General features: G+C 37.8%; 1 protein-coding gene across 1 annotated transcript; it reads left to right on the top strand.

Moving 5' to 3' along the window:
* Positions 1-1,063: 1,063 nt before the first annotated feature.
* On the top strand, positions 1,064-11,429 carry LOC106176029 (carnosine synthase 1-like). The gene is made up of 9 exons (XM_087017080.1): positions 1,064-1,375; positions 5,758-5,874; positions 6,094-6,370; positions 6,524-6,846; positions 7,131-7,323; positions 7,499-7,698; positions 7,823-7,934; positions 8,709-8,980; positions 9,263-11,429. The coding sequence occupies exons 1-9, from the start codon at positions 1,064-1,066 to the stop codon at positions 10,511-10,513; spliced, it is 3,057 nt and encodes a 1,018-aa protein (XP_086873206.1). The 3' UTR covers positions 10,514-11,429.
* Positions 11,430-18,226: the final 6,797 nt, after the last annotated feature.

Here is an 18,226-nt window from a genome sequence, read left to right as displayed (position 1 = left end):
GCTCCCCAAACAGAGACGCTACCACCCCTGCTTGCACCCAAGGCAGTAAACAATTGTCGTTATATACCTCTCGTACACGTCGGCATATACGGATTCGACTCTCAACTCTAAATACTCCATATTTGGCCTCATCACTGAAAACGACGTGTTTACAGTGGTTTGGCTGCAAACGCACGTGGTCCCCAGACCACTACAGATGTCGCTGTACAATGTATATGAACTGCTGTTAACAGCGGTTTCCGCACTGGTCGTGTAAAATAACCAGCTTGCAATAATCTCTTGTTCACGAGGGACCTTTAAACTTTAGCGTTTGAATAAATGCCGAGAAAAGTGTTCATCTACTGCGCACACAGGGCTTAGCCGTAGACAGATGCATGGCTACATGTGGACGAGAATCACGTTCCTCTGACGGCTCTGGTGTGCGAAGCACTGCGCATGCTTGGAAACACCCCCGAGCCTTCAAGAAAGGCTAAGAAGAAAAGTCTGAGCCAAAAGGCTATATTGGCATTTTCAACCTTCAGCTCTTTCTTGCCAAACCTTTATCTATATGCAGTCAAGATACACAAAATTGTTCGAACTGAAGATGTGAAAGGATCGTCAAATCTTATTAGGTATCGATCCCGCCATTCTGAAGCCGGAATACGGGACATATTCCTTCGGTATCCATCTCGTCGAGGACGAAGAAAAATGTCTCAGGTATTTCAACAACATTAAAAAAACATTAGATAATACTGACGAAGAAACCTTTGGTATTGGTTACGGCAACGAAATACACCTAGCAGAGTATGCAATGGGAACCAAACATGGGGTGGAGGTCGTCATGTTTCGAGGAGAGATTTTAGCGGCATTCATCTCTGATTGTGGACCTACCCGCTTTCCTCTCTTTTTTAAGACTTCATCGTGTATTCCGTTATGTTTACCCCTTGACAAGCAAGGATAGATGGTAATGAACTGGATACTAGCCGTCTTCGAAACAGATATCCTTTTCCTAAATTTCTTAATTGCGTGTGGGATACAACCCAGCGTCCGGCCATTGGAGCCAAGGTGCCAGCTCATAGGGGTCATGTGTACCACAACAGCCCACGCCAAGGCACTATCGCGGCCGGGCATTGCTACACTGGAGATCCTTGCTGAGGCTCATGAAAAAGGAGAAATAATTTTCTTTCCAACAGAGCCCAACTTGGAGGAAAATGAGCCTTTTGAGAAGCCGTTATGTCATGTAGCTGTTAAGGGGAAATCTGTAGATGAAGCGAAGAAAAAGCTAGCTGTTGGCAGTTTGCAGGAAATATGGGATAAACAACCAACAGTATCCAGTGGAACGCTTTCTGTCCCCTTTCGTGGAGTTATCTTGGCCATGAAAGACAGTGACCCAACCGTAAGGAATGCAGGGTGTGTTTCAATGAAAACTATCAGAATGCATTTTAACACAAATCCATTAAATATCAGCCTAGATAAGTAACTACAACATCATTGAATGAGCGAGAACCAAGGTTATTTTATGCGTTTTACAATGCTGTTAATTGCACCATTATCTGACTAAATATCACAGATGAAAACTTCTATCCTTTATAGACTCTGTCTCCATAGCCTTTGATTTCTGCTACAGTAGTTTAATAGCTAGCATACTTGAGTAAAACCTAAGACGCTGCAACTTTTCCACTTTTCATTCGTACTGTACTGTCAACGCCTGTTTATTCCCCTCGTGATCATTGTTTTTAGTAGTAGTCGCAGGTAGTACTACTAGTGGTGCCCTTTTAACAAACATTGCAATGTGGATGTGGGCAGTAAGCAGTACATAGAGGGGCAAACCTAGGATCGGCAGTCTTTTTTTTTTTTTTACTCCGAGGTATGTAATCTTTATTGTACTATAATACGCTATATAACTATATGACGCAACGGCATTATTGGTTGTGACCAGCGCAATGCTACATGTGGATGGCATTTTTTTAAGTTTATTTCATGTTGTACTTCATGAAAGGAGGCATAGAAATTAATTTTTTCTTAAAATAAACAAAAGAAGTTAGACGGAGAATTTATGTCACAATTAAGTTAGCAATTAACAGGGGTAGCTATCTTCTAAACCGCCCAAGATATACCAACATGTTACATATCAATAGAAAGCTTATTTCAACAGCTTTTCATTTCATATCCTTATTTTATTATGTAATCGTTACGTAATGAGATATAATGCTTAATAGGTGTGCTCAACATGATCTTAACACCTTAAAAACTAGAAGTCCACTTCAAATGGACATGTGTAGACAGCTTGACTCGTGAGCCCTCACTTGGATCAACAAGGATGCGCCTCAAATTAGCGACATGTTTTAAATTAGCAGAGATATCAAAATAAACCTGCTTTCCAGTTCAACGAGACCCCCTAGTCTAACTAAAGCACGCGTAAGTTGAAAACAGAGCTGATGTTATGAAATCCCAGAAACATATTTTAAGACAAACCTTAGATCTAACGAATGAATGCCAGCTTTCTTCGGTTGAGAGTTCTAATTAATTTTGACACTGGTCTAAATCGTTCTCTTTAAGCCATAAACTGAAGCAGAGAAATCAGCCTTTTAGTGCTCCCCGGAGATTCCAACGAGATATAACCAGTGAGCTGCATTGGCAAGCTGAGAAATTTAGTTATTTATACTGGTTCAACCCTCTACTCACTGCCTATGTAACTGCCACTATGACTTTCATCCATTTTCAACATTATTATTGAACATTTTCAACCGGAGGCCCCCTCCATGCATTGACAGCAGCCACCATGTTAGTCGTGACGTCAGCCTTCTTCACCACGTGACACCTAGGGGGATTGCCTTTGCCCATATACGTCTCATCTATATGTCTGCTTTTTAGAGCTTTAGTAGATCGTCAGAATTAAGTTCACTGATAAATTCAAAATGAAAAGTATTGTTTGGCAAGCGAAAGCGGGACGTTACTCACAGAATGTGAAAGGCTTAGCAGCAATCTAGTACGGGGAAATATACAGCTGCCGGTGGAGCTGCCTATCAAACACATATATGGTCAAGTGTGACCTACTTTAAAACTCAGACACGCTACCACAGGGGTAAATCAGCAATTAGGCTAAAATTACGGGTTTATTTGTAAACTTCCATTATTTTAAGATAGGCTGATATGTAGTTGATATTTCATCTATCTAATACTGACAAATTCAGAAAAACACCCACATTTTGGCCATTTACTGTTAATTGCTACCTTAAGTGTCAAATAAAAATATTACTTTTGCGGCTAGGTTTGTTTGGATCATTTAGCATAAATGAGAAATAGTTGCGACATTTGACATACAGTGTAAAAGGTCAATATTTCTATGTAAGTGCTCGTCATTTCTTGAAAAAATGTTTATATATTATATTATATTATATTATATTATATTATATTATATTATATTATATCCGAAGAATATACTCAGTTTGCTTAAGATTTTTAGGTGGCAAAAAGGGTCTTCAGAAGAATATACGAGGTAACTGTACCATAACCGTGGATTAAAAACAGATGAAACGTTTTTGGAGTTCATAGATTGCATATTTCAAGAAACTCCATAAACTTAAAACTTAAAAACTGATTACATATAAACTTGTAACATGATAACCTTGAAAACTTTAATTACATTGATAGCTGTGAAAACTGGAGAAAAACTTGATAACAACATGGTCCGGAGAGTCCATGAGGTTGAACTGAATGCATATACAGTAACAGGGCGTTTGAATATGTGGGGAAAGTTATGTCACACATGTGAACACATCTCTCTATAGAGAGAATCACTAGCTTTATACCGGGGGAATGTACCAAATACCAAGCGTATATGAATATGAATTCCTTTTCAATAAATAACATAACCATACACTTAGGAATATCAAATCGACACACCTATGTTGATCATTGAAATTATTAATTATTATTAAGTTCATGTTTTTGTGGAAATAAACATCTCTAATTTACAAAGAGCCGATTGTACCACCTGCATGGTTACAAAGTGTGTAGTGCATGCGCAAACTGATTGTGACATTTACACGTTGGCAGTCTCATCACTGTGTTTAGATATTAATAATATCGGCACAGCGCAAGAAGTCTGAGTCTTAAGGTTGAGGGCGACATATTACTTTCTGAAGACCCGGGAGACGTTTTCAATGCTCTTTACTTAACAACAAGGTAAGAATTTTAAACTAAAATATGGGTTATTTTTTCCATGATTTTGCCATTTTCAATTCCGATATATTGACATAGTTAGGGTCCCATCCCATACCTTAATATAAGTATTACAATATGGGCAATACTAAAATTTTTGAATGTATGAATGAATGTACGTGTCATTCTACATGTATACATGTACAGGGAACAGACAGCATTTGGCAATTTCATACCCATGTGAGAGTTATATTATATTTATCATGAAATACCATTTTTAAACCCATTTTCTCTCAATAGTTTGTAGTGCAGTTTGCGAATGAAAACATGAGTGTTCATAAAGTAATGTGACGTTATACAGCAACTTCGAGCTTTGAAGCCAAAACATTTTTTAAGAATGGTTCATAGTCTAAGACACTGTGTCTATTGTAAAGCATGATCTGGAAGACTCGAGAACGGATCGTTTCAAATCAGACGTAAATTTTGCCATTTGAGGGTTAACATTTTGCCCAACCTAAGTCATTGTTTAATAGGCAGCAACCCCTAGGATCTACATGCACTTTGTATTCTAGCTGTCTGCCTTGTACTCTTCGAAATAAAAAATGCCTGAAACTGAAAAATAATCACCAAAACGGCTGCTTTCACAAATGCATTATTTGGCTTCTAAGGTATGACGGTACCTCTATGTTCTATTTGGTTATGTATTAGACTTCATTACATTGATCCAAATCCAATTCCCATTTGTTCTCAACCCTTATGGATATCCTTCCGCGAATTAGAAAAAATGCTGTAACATACAAATGGCTGTATACTGTCTTTAATCCTACTGGTCCCATTTAAAGACAACCTGTTTATCATAAACAAGATGAATGTGTCTGGTTTTAACCACAACATGAAAATACCGAGGTATCGATCTGCCTTGCATACGAAAACTGTTGTAAAAATCTGAGGAGAACGTTCTGTCGTTCCCTATCTAGCGCTGTTAACCAAAATCAACATCATTATTTCAGGGATAATAGATACATATGTACATATGCCACTTTTTATAAGCTAAGTGTCGCTCTTTATAAATGAAAAATATCATCATTTTAATAGTGCGAACATCTAAGTGCCATGGGAGTTCGTTTCGTTACAATGGTAATCAGTTGCAATTCAATATGGTACGATGTAATCCGTTTCAACCTTCACACCTAAACATTTTTCCTTGTCTAAGTTGTGACCTATCCTATAAACGTAATAAAAATCTGTCCATGGCATTTGCATAATGCTGCAAAAATAAAAATTAACTAACTGAACCACAAACATAACTTCCTTCTCAGAGGTAAAAACACTATTTAAAATGTCTTTGTTTTACAAATATTAAATATCATAATTTCATAACATTTACCCTTTGTCTCCTATTCAGACATGTAACGTATTATGAAAAGGGCATCTGATGTGGTGTAAATGCCAGCAAGTACTAGTACTTTATGAGAAAATAGATTTAAACGCGATAGGTGAGTGCAAGCTAATGAAGGGAAATGGTGTGTTAACAGAAGTTATTGCATATTCCAATAAAAATAGTGCAGTAAATGATGCAGTATTATCTATTGATATGAACATTTACCCTAATAGGCACGTAAAATGGACCACTGCTCTTTACTCGAAGAAATTAAGAAAAGTCAGTTTTGGTATGATTTGCAGCAAGGACTGGGATTTTACGACTTGCCAGAAACCATAGAGAGAATGCAGGTAATAATGTGAAATTATCAAAATACCATAAGTTAATCCAGAAAGGCCCAAGTGAACCCTTCAATCAACGTTCATAAAAATGGGTCTTTTTCGTCCATCTAGCTTGCATCTTATTTCTTTCAGTCAAAAGAATGGAAGAAAATTATCTGCTAATGTTAAAATAGTACATTTTCATGTGTATTCCTACAGTATGTCACTGCCACTTGCAAATTTTTACAGAATCGGCGGACTAAATCTACGATTGAAGAGATCACGATGGTGGTACTGGGGGAACCTCTCACCTGTCTGAACCTGTGTTTAGAGGGTGGGAAGCAGTGTCCTGGTGGTATGTTACTGGTACCCTCTTTAACATGGCTTCAGAAAGAACCCACCAATGAAGGAGATCTGCAAACCTTACGAGTACACAAGGCTGTCACATTTGACTCTTGTGGTCGGACATTTTTGGACATCTTCACTCCACCTCGCCGTGTCACTTACTTTATTAACCTTTCCATAGGTATGATATCCAGAAGTTAAATATAGCATTGTGTGACAACATCGGTTAACTTCACTCTCATTTATTTATCAATTCATTTTTAAGATACTTGTTTAAAAGATGTATTATATATAATATTTGTTTACTTTTTCATTTTTATTTCTCTTATTGCAGATGAGGAGATATCGGATGTACGCTTGCACAGTGAAAGTCACACCAGTGTCGAATTTGAGAAAAAATTAGATTGCCCACTAGGAGTCACGCAAGATTTGATGAAGTATTTGGATGATCGAATTCTCACTCGTATTCTGGTAGCGGACGCTGGTGTTGCCTTTCCCGATACGTTGGCGTTCGTGTTCAGATCACGAATGCCTTATTACTCGGAGAGAAATAATATTTCCGTTGTCACTGTTGACGATAAAGAAGACGGAAAAGAGGCAACGAAGAAGGAGTTGGATGTTTTTATTAGTTCTTTGTCTACAAAAGAGATTAAAGCGGTACGTTTATCAGCGGATCCCTCTTTTTATGTGTTTGTAAACTGTATATGTGTTTGTGTGTGTGTTGAGAGAGAGAAAGAGAGAGAGAGAGAGAGAGAATTCCTTCTACAAAAATAATAATGGGTAAAATTATTAAAGTTGACAACCTTTCTTTTCAGTCACCCGCTGTTCCAAGTTGATATTGCTCCCGATCTTTCATATGTATAAATACGTGTTTGGTGGTTTAATATGTTTAGAGTTTGACGGGCTGACAACAATTTTCACAAAATATTTTTACTGTCTAGGTAGTTGTCAAGGCAGGTGAGCCTGCGTCACGAAGTGTTACCTACCATTCTGCCAAAGACGTAGAGAACATCTACAGCGCCGTATGTCAAGGTCTGGCTGTTCTGGAAGATGGGGAGAGTATCATAGTGGAGGCATTTTGTGAGACTCTTAAACCACTACCTGTCCCTCATCTTGACTATGAGGAACAGGCAGGTACGTTTCTTTACAGGTTAAATATATACAGCAAATGCCAGTATTTATAAAATATGTATGAGTGCATGGAATGGTTGTGTGAGCCTTTTATATTTAAAGAATATACCCCATGTATTTTCTCATAAAGGAATCACGCGACCAGTTTACTGACATCTTTGTTCTGCTTTTCTTTCAGTCGGCATCAAGTCAAAGGCATTGTCCTGCACAATACGAGCTGTCGTCTGCTGCACTCCTGATGGGAATCAGCTGGTTTCAGACATTGTCTGCGGCATTGGTCACGCGGACAGAACGCTCCATTGCAACAATACTTTACCATTGTCTCTGGAAAGCTTTCTGATTCAGTGGGGGTTACAGAATAAATCCAAAATTGGAAAGGTGGGTCTTTGAAGTAACTTAGTTAAAAAGCTGAGATCCCTGCAGAAGCAATGAGGTAATGGCAATACATTTAAGCCACAAAATCTGTAAAAAATAGAATTTATATTATGTACATGATTTACAGATACGTTCAATGATTAAAGAAAAAGCGGAGGATATATTGGGAAATTGGATGAAGCACGAGAACTGTCTCAACAAAGAACGCGGTGGATTATTGGCAGAAACAGGCATTATAGGTAAATATTTGAATAATTTAAGATTTAAAACAATATTGTGTATATCTCTAAAGTTAACATTTTTTTGAATGCAAATAATATACTGCTCAAAAGGGCGTAAACGACACCCGCCTTTTAAGACGCAAAAGTTTGAGACATACCTACTATTATGAAATTTAAGCAATTCTAAGACAAAGTCGTCATTATGTATTGGATGTCAGTGTTGCAATTCAAATATTTTTTGCTCGCTAAAAGTAAATATTATTATTTTTATAATGGCGGGTGAAAAAAGTAAAAATAAAGATAAAATTGCATACGTTCAAACACAATGCACGATTTAAATTTTTTTATGGTAAACAATAAAAATCTATAATTTGTAATTTTTACGCTTACAGTTATTGAACAGTAAACTTTCTTTCTTAACATCAGCTGTTCTAAACGTTCCCTAACTTCTTTTAAGTAGTGTATATGAGATAACAGGCTTATTTTGGTGGGTGAAATAAGTAAAAAATAAATAAATAAACAAATTACTTGGCTTCAAATACAATTCACGATTATTAAAATATAATGGTAAACAATTATAATTTTATGGTTTAAGTTATTGAACAGTAAACTTTATATCTAAACATCAGCTGTTCTAAGCGTACCATAACTTCTTTTAAGTAGTGTATATGAGATAACAGGCTTACGCAGTACAAAGACGACTCAGAAATGGTGGTAACTAGATTCGCTTGCTCTGGCTTTATTGCATGATAAAAAGCTACATTTTTTTTTAGATATATTTATATTTTTCAGGAGTCAATTTTGTCTTGACTCAGCAAGAAGCCGGCAGTTATGAGGCCGTTGCTGTCAGTGTCAATAACAGCAGGAAAATCATTGAAAACACACAGATGTGCGAATTGCAGAACCCTGCCGAGCTTGGAAGCAGCGTGCGCCCCCTGGTGGCAACCATGGTCAACCGTAGTCAGCGATTTCTTCTTCGAGGAAAGAAAATCCTCCTTATTGGTGGAGGAGAAAGGATACGTAAAGAGTTCGTTTGGAGAGCTGCCGAGGAGTACAATGTTAAGGTAAATGTTTTCAGCAGTAGAAATACATATTTAACACTTGAATTTAGAGGGTCCGTGATTTGAAAAAAATGTTATACATTTTTTTTATTTACTTTACTTTAAATATATATCATGTCGTAAACTTGCCGTTTAAAGTCTATATGAAATTTATTTTTATAAGAAGTTTTATTAGAAAAGTATCAGAATTGTTATTGATATCAAGGTAATAGTCGTACCTACCTTGAAATGAAGTCTTGTTAAAGAATGCTCCTTAATGCATGTGCGTCTTTTAACTCATTTCAGATCATTTTGATTGACCCTGATCCTAACCACAGTGCGGTGAAAAGGGTATACAAGTTTATCCAATGTGATATAGAAGACCACAGCCACGATGATGAAAATACCAAGAAAATTGTCCATCTACTGCGCACACAAGGCCTAGACGTAGACGGATGCATGACAGTGGACGAGAATTACGTTCCTCTGACGGCTTTGGTGTGCGAAGCACTGCGCATGCTTGGAAATACCCCCGAGGCTTCAAGAATGGCTAAGAAGAAAAGTTTGAGCCAAAATGCTTTGTTGGCATCGTCGACCTGCAGCTCTTTCTTGCCAAAACCTCATCTATATGCAGTCAAGATACACGAAATTGTCCGACCTGAAGATGTGAAGGGATCCTCAAATCTTATTAGGTATCCCGCCATTCTGAAGCCGGAATACGGGGCATATTCCTTCGGTATCCATCTGGTAAAAGACGAGAAAGAGTGTCTGAAATACTTCAACAGCATTCAGAAAACATTACAGAACACGGATGAAAAAGCGTTTGGCATTGGTTACGGCAAGGAAATGCACCTAGCAGAGTATTCACTAGGAACAAAACATGGGGTGGAGGTCGTCATGTTTCGAGGAAAGATTTTAGCGGCATTCATCTCTGATTGTGGACCTACCCGCTTTCCTCTCTTTTTTGAGACTTCATCGTGTATGCCGTCATGTTTACCCCTTGACAAGCAGCGGCAGATGGTAATGGCCACAAAGCAGTGTGTTGACGCGGTTGGTCTCACAGATGGAGTGTATAGTGTCGAGTTTAAAATGGCGCCGACGGGACCGAAACTGATCGAGATCAACGGACGAGTAACCGGCGCCCATTACCGGAACTGGATACGCACCGTCTTCGAAACAGATATCCTTTTCCTAAATTTCTTGATTGCATGTGGGATACAACCACGCGTCTGGCCATTGGAGCCAAGGTGTCAGCTGATAGGGGTCATGTGTACCACAACAGCCCACGCCAAGGCACTATCGCGACCGGGCATTGCCACACTGGAGATCCTTGCTGAGGCTCATGAAAAAGGGGAAATAATATTATTTCCAATGGAGTCCGAGTTGAAAGAAAATGAGCCCTCTGAGAACTTGTTATGCCAGGTAGCTGTAAAGGGGAAATCTGTAAATGAGGCAAAGAAAAATCTGTTGGCTGTTTGCAGGAAATATGGGATAGACAACCAACAGTATCCAGTGGAACGCTTTCTGTCCCCTTTCGTGGAGTTATCTTGGCAATGAAAGACGAGTAAATAAGTTGTTATTGTCATATTCATTTTCACACAAATACACACACACACACACACACACGACGAAGGTGCGGTGATGACAATCCTTGCACTTGGGCATCGGTCTCCGTGTAATAACTTTTGTTTTCCCATTAATACTATTATAAAGCATCACGAACGTTTCTTTCTTTCATTCTCATTGCATTTTCATCTGTTTATTTTCATTATTATAAACATTTTGAAAAAAGGTGCACCATAAACATTACTCAGTTCATATATGGTTTCATGAATAGTATATGTTGTTTTCTTGGAGTTGTTTTCGTGGTGTTGTCCTGGTAATATAGTAATGGTACAGCTGTCAAGAAAACAGAGTGGGTAGTACAGATAACCATTATATTAGAAAAATATAGTTATGTCAAAAATGTTCTAGGCATCAACGTATATATATGTTACTATTACCTATAAGTGCGTGAATAAAAAATAACAATAACGTTTTATATAATTATTTCCCTGGTGATCATTATCTTTAGTAGTAGTTGTACCAGCACAGGTTTTAGTACACGTAGTAAAAGTAGTACTAGAAATAGTAGTATCCTTTTGCCACACGTTGCAATGAAGGCAGTACGTAATCCAAACATAGGGGCGGTAGTGTTTTTTGAAGATTGGTACACAGAGGTATTTTTAAAATCTTTATTGAACTGTAATATATATCGCAAAACTATTAAAGATTGTGACCGGTACACTGGTACATGTAAATGCCATTCTATTAAGTTGCTTTCATGTTGTACTTTATGAGAAATGGCACAGAAATTGGAATATTCTTTAAATGAAAAACAAAGAAAGTTAAAGAAGGTCAATTTAGGTTAGATTACTGGGCTAATTATCCTCACAATTGCAAGTTAGTGTCAAATAAAACAAATTAAAACTTCCGACGTGATTTGTTTCAATACATTTAAATGCAAAATGAACGAAATTAGACTTAAACTATGGACATCGCAAAATGATTGACAACTAGTAGAGAAAACGTCGTTTAAAAGTGCAGTGTATGTACCCTTAGTGGTATCTCGATTGGCCGAGACGTAGTCGTAATTACGTTTAAAAATCAGTATCTTTCATTTTGGTAGTCAGTCCGGATTTCTAAAAAAACAGGCAATATATTTCAAAATTGCTGCATGGTGCGGGTCCATTGAAAGTGGTATAGGCATAAGTCTAAAATTACTAGCATTTACAAGGGGCAATGGTTCAAATCACGAGCATTTTGAAACCTCAAATTATTTTGAATTTCATCATTTTATGGATTATAGTCACTAAATAACATGAAAATTGCTGTTAAGAAAACCATATCGACGCACCTATTTTAATAATTTAAATTATCCTAAATTAATATTCTGTAGGGATTTGCGCTATTTAAATCTCCTAAAGTTGACTGTGTAACCCAGTTACTTAACGCATGCGCAATGTGATCATGACATTTAACACGTTGGTGGTCTCATCACTGTGTTTTTATATAAGTAACATCAGCAGAGCGTAAATTGTTCAGAAGTCGGTGCTCAAGCTTGAACTGCCATTTTTTTAAGACCCGAGAGGCGTTTTCCATTTTCTTTACTGCTTCAAGCTTGAACTGCCATTTTTTTAAGACCCGGAAGGCGTTTTCCATTTTCCTTACTTTTCGTGAAATCGAACAACAAGGTAGGTAGGACCTTTTTTTGTGAACTTTCTTTCTTAAATATTTTGTCCTGTTTTCAGTACCGATATATGGACATATCTACTACCTAAACCATCCCATTCCTTTATATTACCATTACCAGGCGAGCAGTAATAATTTTTGTTGCACATCACTTCTAGCGTAATATCTCTATTCTTATATGTATTTTCACGTTTGGTGTATTTTTTAATGAAGGTTTCTATCATTTTGTACACGTAGTCTACAAACAACAGGCAGCATTTAGCACATGCGTATCCATCATCATAAACTTACACATTTAAGCCTTTTAAACTGTCTCTCACGGTTGGTAGTGCAGTTCGAGAGGGAAACTGAATTGTGAACAAAACACACATGATCCACCAAAGAAAGAGACGTTATAATGCAAAATTAACATTTTAATGGAATTAAGTGTCTTAAAAAAGGCAGAGAAGAAAATTCTTATCTTACATTTCAAGGGTGTGCCATTATCCACAAAACTGTGTACTGCAGGATGCCAAAAGATCGAAAACAGACCGTTACAAAGTAAAAGTAAATCACTGGGAGTAAACACATTGTCCAATTTTTTATATAATTGTTTGATAGGAGTAAATACAAGGAAGATGACAACGTCGCGCAGCCACCCAAACGTTTTACATTGCTGTCTTTCTCGTCCTCTTTTGTTTCCCTCTACTTAAAATAAATATCAGCGTAAATGATAATACGTAGAGGAGTGAGACATAGATGTGTGCTGTCACCTGACCTCTTTAATATCCATAGTGAAATAATTCTAAGCAACATCTCTGATCATGATGGAATAATAGTTAATGAACAAAACATCAACAATCAAAGGTATCAAGAGAACGGTCCTCATTGTAGATTATGGTAACAACTCCTAAGAATTCTGAATACACAGAAAAGAATACAGTCAAAAGAAAACAGGAAAATGAGACTGGAACTATATGCCAAATAAATTGAATACATGGTAGTATCAAAGCAAAAACAAATACTTAAATGTAAACTTAGCAAAGAAATAAAATTAAAACAACTATACCAATTTAAATATCTCGGGTTCATGTTGACATCAGATGCGAAATGTGACACAGAAATAAAGAAACGTACAGCAATGTCAAAAGACACACTTAATAAGATGAGCCAAAGACCAAGGAACACGAATAATTTACTTGACACAAAAATAAGAACATTGAAATCCTACGTCTGGTGAGTCTTCTTGCATTATTGTGAATACTGGGATATCTTCAACAACACAGAGAAGAAACTGGAAGCTACGGACATGTTGAGAATATCCAGGACAGAAAGAAAGACTGAAGAATTGTTACAACTTGCAGGAGTACAGCGCTCACTGATGAAAACAATCAGAAAAAGACAAATGAAATCTCTGAGCCATACCATCAGAAAAGACGGGACACAATACTCGTACTCTGCGGAAAAACTGAAAGAAGAAGAAGAAGTGGAAGACAAGGAACTTCATGCGCCGACAGCCTTAGGCCTTTGCAACAAGCCAACGACTGTCCAACAACGAGCTCATCCAATGGACCGAAAAAAGAATAAACTGAAGTACCATGATCGTTGATGTATGAACGCCGTGACATGACACTTGAATAATATGAGTGATAAATAATAAAGTTACTGCTTTCATAAACGCTTGCATTTTGATATTTGAATAACGGTACCAGTATGTTGTATATGACAACATATAGAAATTCATTACATTCATCCTGTATCTACACATTGAATTCTCAGCCCAGATACATCACTTCCAAGGATTTGAAAAATACTGGTATACTACTACAGGGGTAGGTTCACCTTCCTGTAAGTCTTAAAGGTCAGCCATCATAGCTAATTGATATATAAAGCTGCATTAACCGTTGTAGGATTAATGTATCTGGTTAATTTCAATGGCAGAAAAGTCGAACTTGGCAAAATAAAGACCCCATTTCCATAGATTTTAGATCGATCTATCCCTGTGGGGAGTTTCACTAGATTACTGTCAGCTTAGCCTGCTTAAGCGTCTGTCCCGCCAACTAAAAGCTGTTAAGGGGTAATTAACTATGGTGCGCGCTCGGCTGACTGCAATTTAGCGTGAACCCCCATGGAGTTAGGTCGATCTAAATCTTAATCTCAGGATAGATCTAAATCTCTGGGAATGCACCCAATGATACCAAGACTGTGTATCGCTTTAGTGCAAATTGTTCATTACAAATTCAACACCCATCATTTTGAGCTTAAAAATAGATAAATATACAGTATAAACAGTTTACCGTTCACGGTAGTTTAAATTCAAACTTAGCAAAGAAATAAAATTAAAACAACTATACCAATTTAAATATCTCGGGTTCATGTTGACATCAGATGCGAAATGTGACACAGAAATAAAGAAACGTACAGCAATGTCAAAAGACACACTTAATAAGATGAGCCAAAGACCAAGGAACACGAATAATTTACTTGACACAAAAATAAGAACATTGAAATTTAGTTCTGAAACAAGGAGCAGAACTGTGCTAACGCATATCCCCTACTAAAAACAGTTTTAACATATATTTAAAAGAGACATTTGAAAAAAAAACAGGTGAAAATTGGGAAGGCCCATGAACAGTAAGATGATAGTAGTAAGAGAGGATGTTTTCAGGCACGGTACACTTTTTAAATGCAATTTTTTAATCTTAGTAAGCTGCTTTTTTTAGCCACCGACTGGCTCTGATTTACAATTCTTGCTATCTTTAGCAGGAGCTGTAAACAGGAGCTGTTTTTAACTATCTATTTGGATTAGGTAGAAGTAGCTTCCCGTTTTATTTTATTATTTTTTTTAATTATAGATCAAACTGTTTTATAACCACAGCTTAGTGCATCTGCGCCCAATGACCACTGGGCTGTTGATGTAAACACAAAATGCATACCCCTGTAGGTTATAGTGTATGTGTGAATGGGGAGCGTGCTAAGAATAACAACAACGTCTCAAAACCAAATTCTTAATTTATTTATATATTGCATTATTCTATTATTTTACTCTGTATATTGCTCCAAAAGGAAAATGATTTCCGATTTTTATAATTGGCTAATTAAACTCTTATCTTATCTTATCTTATCTTCAGATTAATAAAAGAGAACGAACAATCACCGTCCCGTAGACTTTGACAGCACTGGCCGTCGTTTGTTTAAACTAAACGTGTAACCCCACGGATCGTAGTGCTGGTCATTTTAGTATGTGTGTCTTCTCGAAACTTCTCATTGTAATTTTAAATCCCCTTTGCTAGCAAATTTTAATGACGATTATTTTATTACATAAAACGTTTTGTCATTATCATTTCTTCTCTGTTGCCGGACCCACGGGTCATAGCACTGGTCATTGTAACTTTAAAGTTTTGAAGCTTTAGAAAACGGTTATAATTCATTTCTATTGTCCGACCCCACGTCCCACCGTCTACATCAGTCAAATGTATGACAATTGACATTGAAACATACAGAAAGTTCGTTTTGTCCACTTCAAACCTCATTGTCAGCGAATTTTAATGACGATTATTTTCTATTATTTAAAAATTCGTTCTTTCAAATACCTCCCCTATGGCAGATTTCCCTTTATCTGTCAAAGCACGAGTGCCAATTCCTGCGAAATTATGTGTGAGTTCTGGGACATCTAGTTATAATTCGAAAATTTTCATTACAAAATCAAACGTGTACCATTGACATGACCCTTCCTCCAGTCCTTTCGTTTTTAAAAGAGTCAAACACGTAGACGGGTTTATTACTGTCCACCGCCATTTGCACTGCCCACCCTGTTCCACCGTCAACCATCTTGTTCATGATAACTTTTCCGACAGCAAAAACAGCGTCGGGATTTTTCACCTGATACCAGTTACGTTGAAGTAAACTGTCGACAAAAGTCTTGCCCGTGGGAAACTTTCTGTGCAGTGACTTGTTGGCTTTAAGCAAATGCACGTTAGAATCTTTAGTTCTTTTTTGTTCAGAACTTTTCTAAAAGGATTGCTTGTAGCGTGGCCTGAGAATAAATACACAACTGACACGCAGAAGAAATTGAAGAGGTCTTTTTAGAGGAGCAAGTTTAAGCAGTTCCGTTCTGCGATGGCTACACGTTGTCGTTAGACGACAAAAGATCCCCTGTTAGAATCAGCTACGCAGAGGGTGATTCCGTTGCCGCGGTCATCGAGATGGGGTATACAGATTGGTTGGCGTTCTTGCGGCTGTTCCCGAAGTTCGACGTAGCTCTAGGCAAGAAAAAAAGACGCCGCCGCCGGTCCACCGCCAGGTACAGATATTGTGCGCCTTATCTACAGCTATTTCGTAACGAAGAAAATCGTGCAACTGATGAGTGAAAATTGCTGCGCCATCGATCTCCCCAGCCAAAAGCAACTTGCTTGTATCGAACCAGTATGGAGCGTTTCGGTTTATGCGTTTATTGAAGAAGCAGTTCGACATGTCGACAGCAGCGTCATACTACTACAGACTTGACATTTAATATGGAATATTTCAGTTTCGAAGGTGTGCCTAGGTAGAAATGCGTTCTTTTTTCAAAAAACTAAGATCTCATATAAGATATGTGAATGGAGAAGTGTGTAGTCAGGTGTGTCGCTTCCAATTAACTGAATACCAGGTTTGTTACGCTGCTGCATTATGTAATATGAAGTAATTTAATTGGGTAGTGCTCCTTTTGGCAGGTCAAAGCTTGGCTTTGGCAAAGCACGGTTCTGTCAAAAAAGTATCCATATGTCGGCAACTACTGCATAGAAGAATTTGAAATTTTGCATGCAAGTGTTCGGTTTTGCAGTGTGTAAAATGAGCTATGCAGTGCTTTGCAAGTTTGTTAATCTGTGGCAAAATGGCGCGAAAAAGACAGACATTGCCAGACAGTTAATTGCGCCAAACGAAACGGTCCGCACAGTTTTATAGAGTAATGCCCAGACTGATGTACCTACATAGAGGCAACACCCAATGTATTAAAATCTTACCACCAGAGTACAGGACCCACTGTCTTTCAGGATATGCTATAGCAACTAAACAAAAACCACCCAGTCCGTTCAGAATGAGGGGTAAATAGCCACCAAAACGCATTTTTCAAGGCCCTTAGCGAACACCAAACTGGTTTTAGCAGGTTAGAATACCAGACGACCTCCGAGGAACCCACTGTAAACAGCAAAACATCGTTGTATGTTTCTCTAATGAATTAGGGACCATGACCGTTTCTGGGTTGAGCACTAAAACCTCGTGGCTTTCTTTATTGAGGTCAGATTTCACCTGTACCGCTCAACTAGTCAAAACAGAGTTTACAGACATCCAGAAGAGGCCAACGACGAAGTGTGTGCCGCCTCTAAAGTGACTTAGGTCATTAACAGCGTCAGTATTTGAAGTGGATACCACATTGGTGCCAAAACACCAATGGCAGTCATCGACGAAAACCTGAACCAGATTAAATAAAGGAATAATCTGGGAAACACTTGACTATCATTTGATAGGGGGCACCTTAAGAACAATTTTAGGTTGTACGGTGGGATTGCCGGTTCACACAGAGCACTTTTAATAACAGATTACTTAGAGAACCAAGGGAATGAACAGCTACCTTGGTCATCAAAACCGCCATATTTGAACCACGTAGACAATATGTGGGTAGGCCATTACTCGCCAAATGAATGGCCTACATGTCCTACAACAAAACTGGGCCAAATTGGACAGATTTCGACCGATGCCTGGAATGTTATTCCAGATTGAACTCTAAAAACATATCCCAAGGAATGCCTTGCCGCTTGAGAGCGCTGGTAGCAGCCAGAAGAGGTCAGGCGTAACAGCGACTGTTACTGTGAATAGACACTGACATGAGGGTCCTTTGTGGAGCGTGTAACTCTTTTACAGATAATAATTTGGAAAATATGGAGATCCAAAATATCTCATTTAATGGTTGTCGTATGAAGTAGAAAAGGCAATGTGTTTTTGTTTGCTTCTCTGGCGAATTCCATTAATGAACTGATGTCACAATGACAACAAAGAGATAATTAAAAGTTATTAGAACAC

Source organism: Lingula anatina, chromosome 7 (assembly GCF_051362555.1).
Source record: "Lingula anatina isolate TDL-2025a chromosome 7, LinAna3.0, whole genome shotgun sequence".
Lineage (NCBI taxonomy): Eukaryota > Metazoa > Brachiopoda > Lingulata > Lingulida > Lingulidae > Lingula > Lingula anatina.
This window is presented reverse-complemented; position numbering and strand designations above follow the sequence as displayed.

Bases quoted from the DNA above. Each gene is read 5' to 3' on its own strand.
- LOC106176029 (XM_087017080.1), top strand. From the start codon at position 1,064: ATGTGTACCACAACAGCCCACGCCAAGGCACTATCGCGGCCGGGCATT. The intron at 6,847-7,130 runs GTACGTTTATCA...TTTACTGTCTAG, and splicing joins CTACAAAAGAGATTAAAGCG to GTAGTTGTCAAGGCAGGTGA. The intron at 7,324-7,498 runs GTACGTTTCTTT...CTTTTCTTTCAG, and splicing joins TGACTATGAGGAACAGGCAG to TCGGCATCAAGTCAAAGGCA.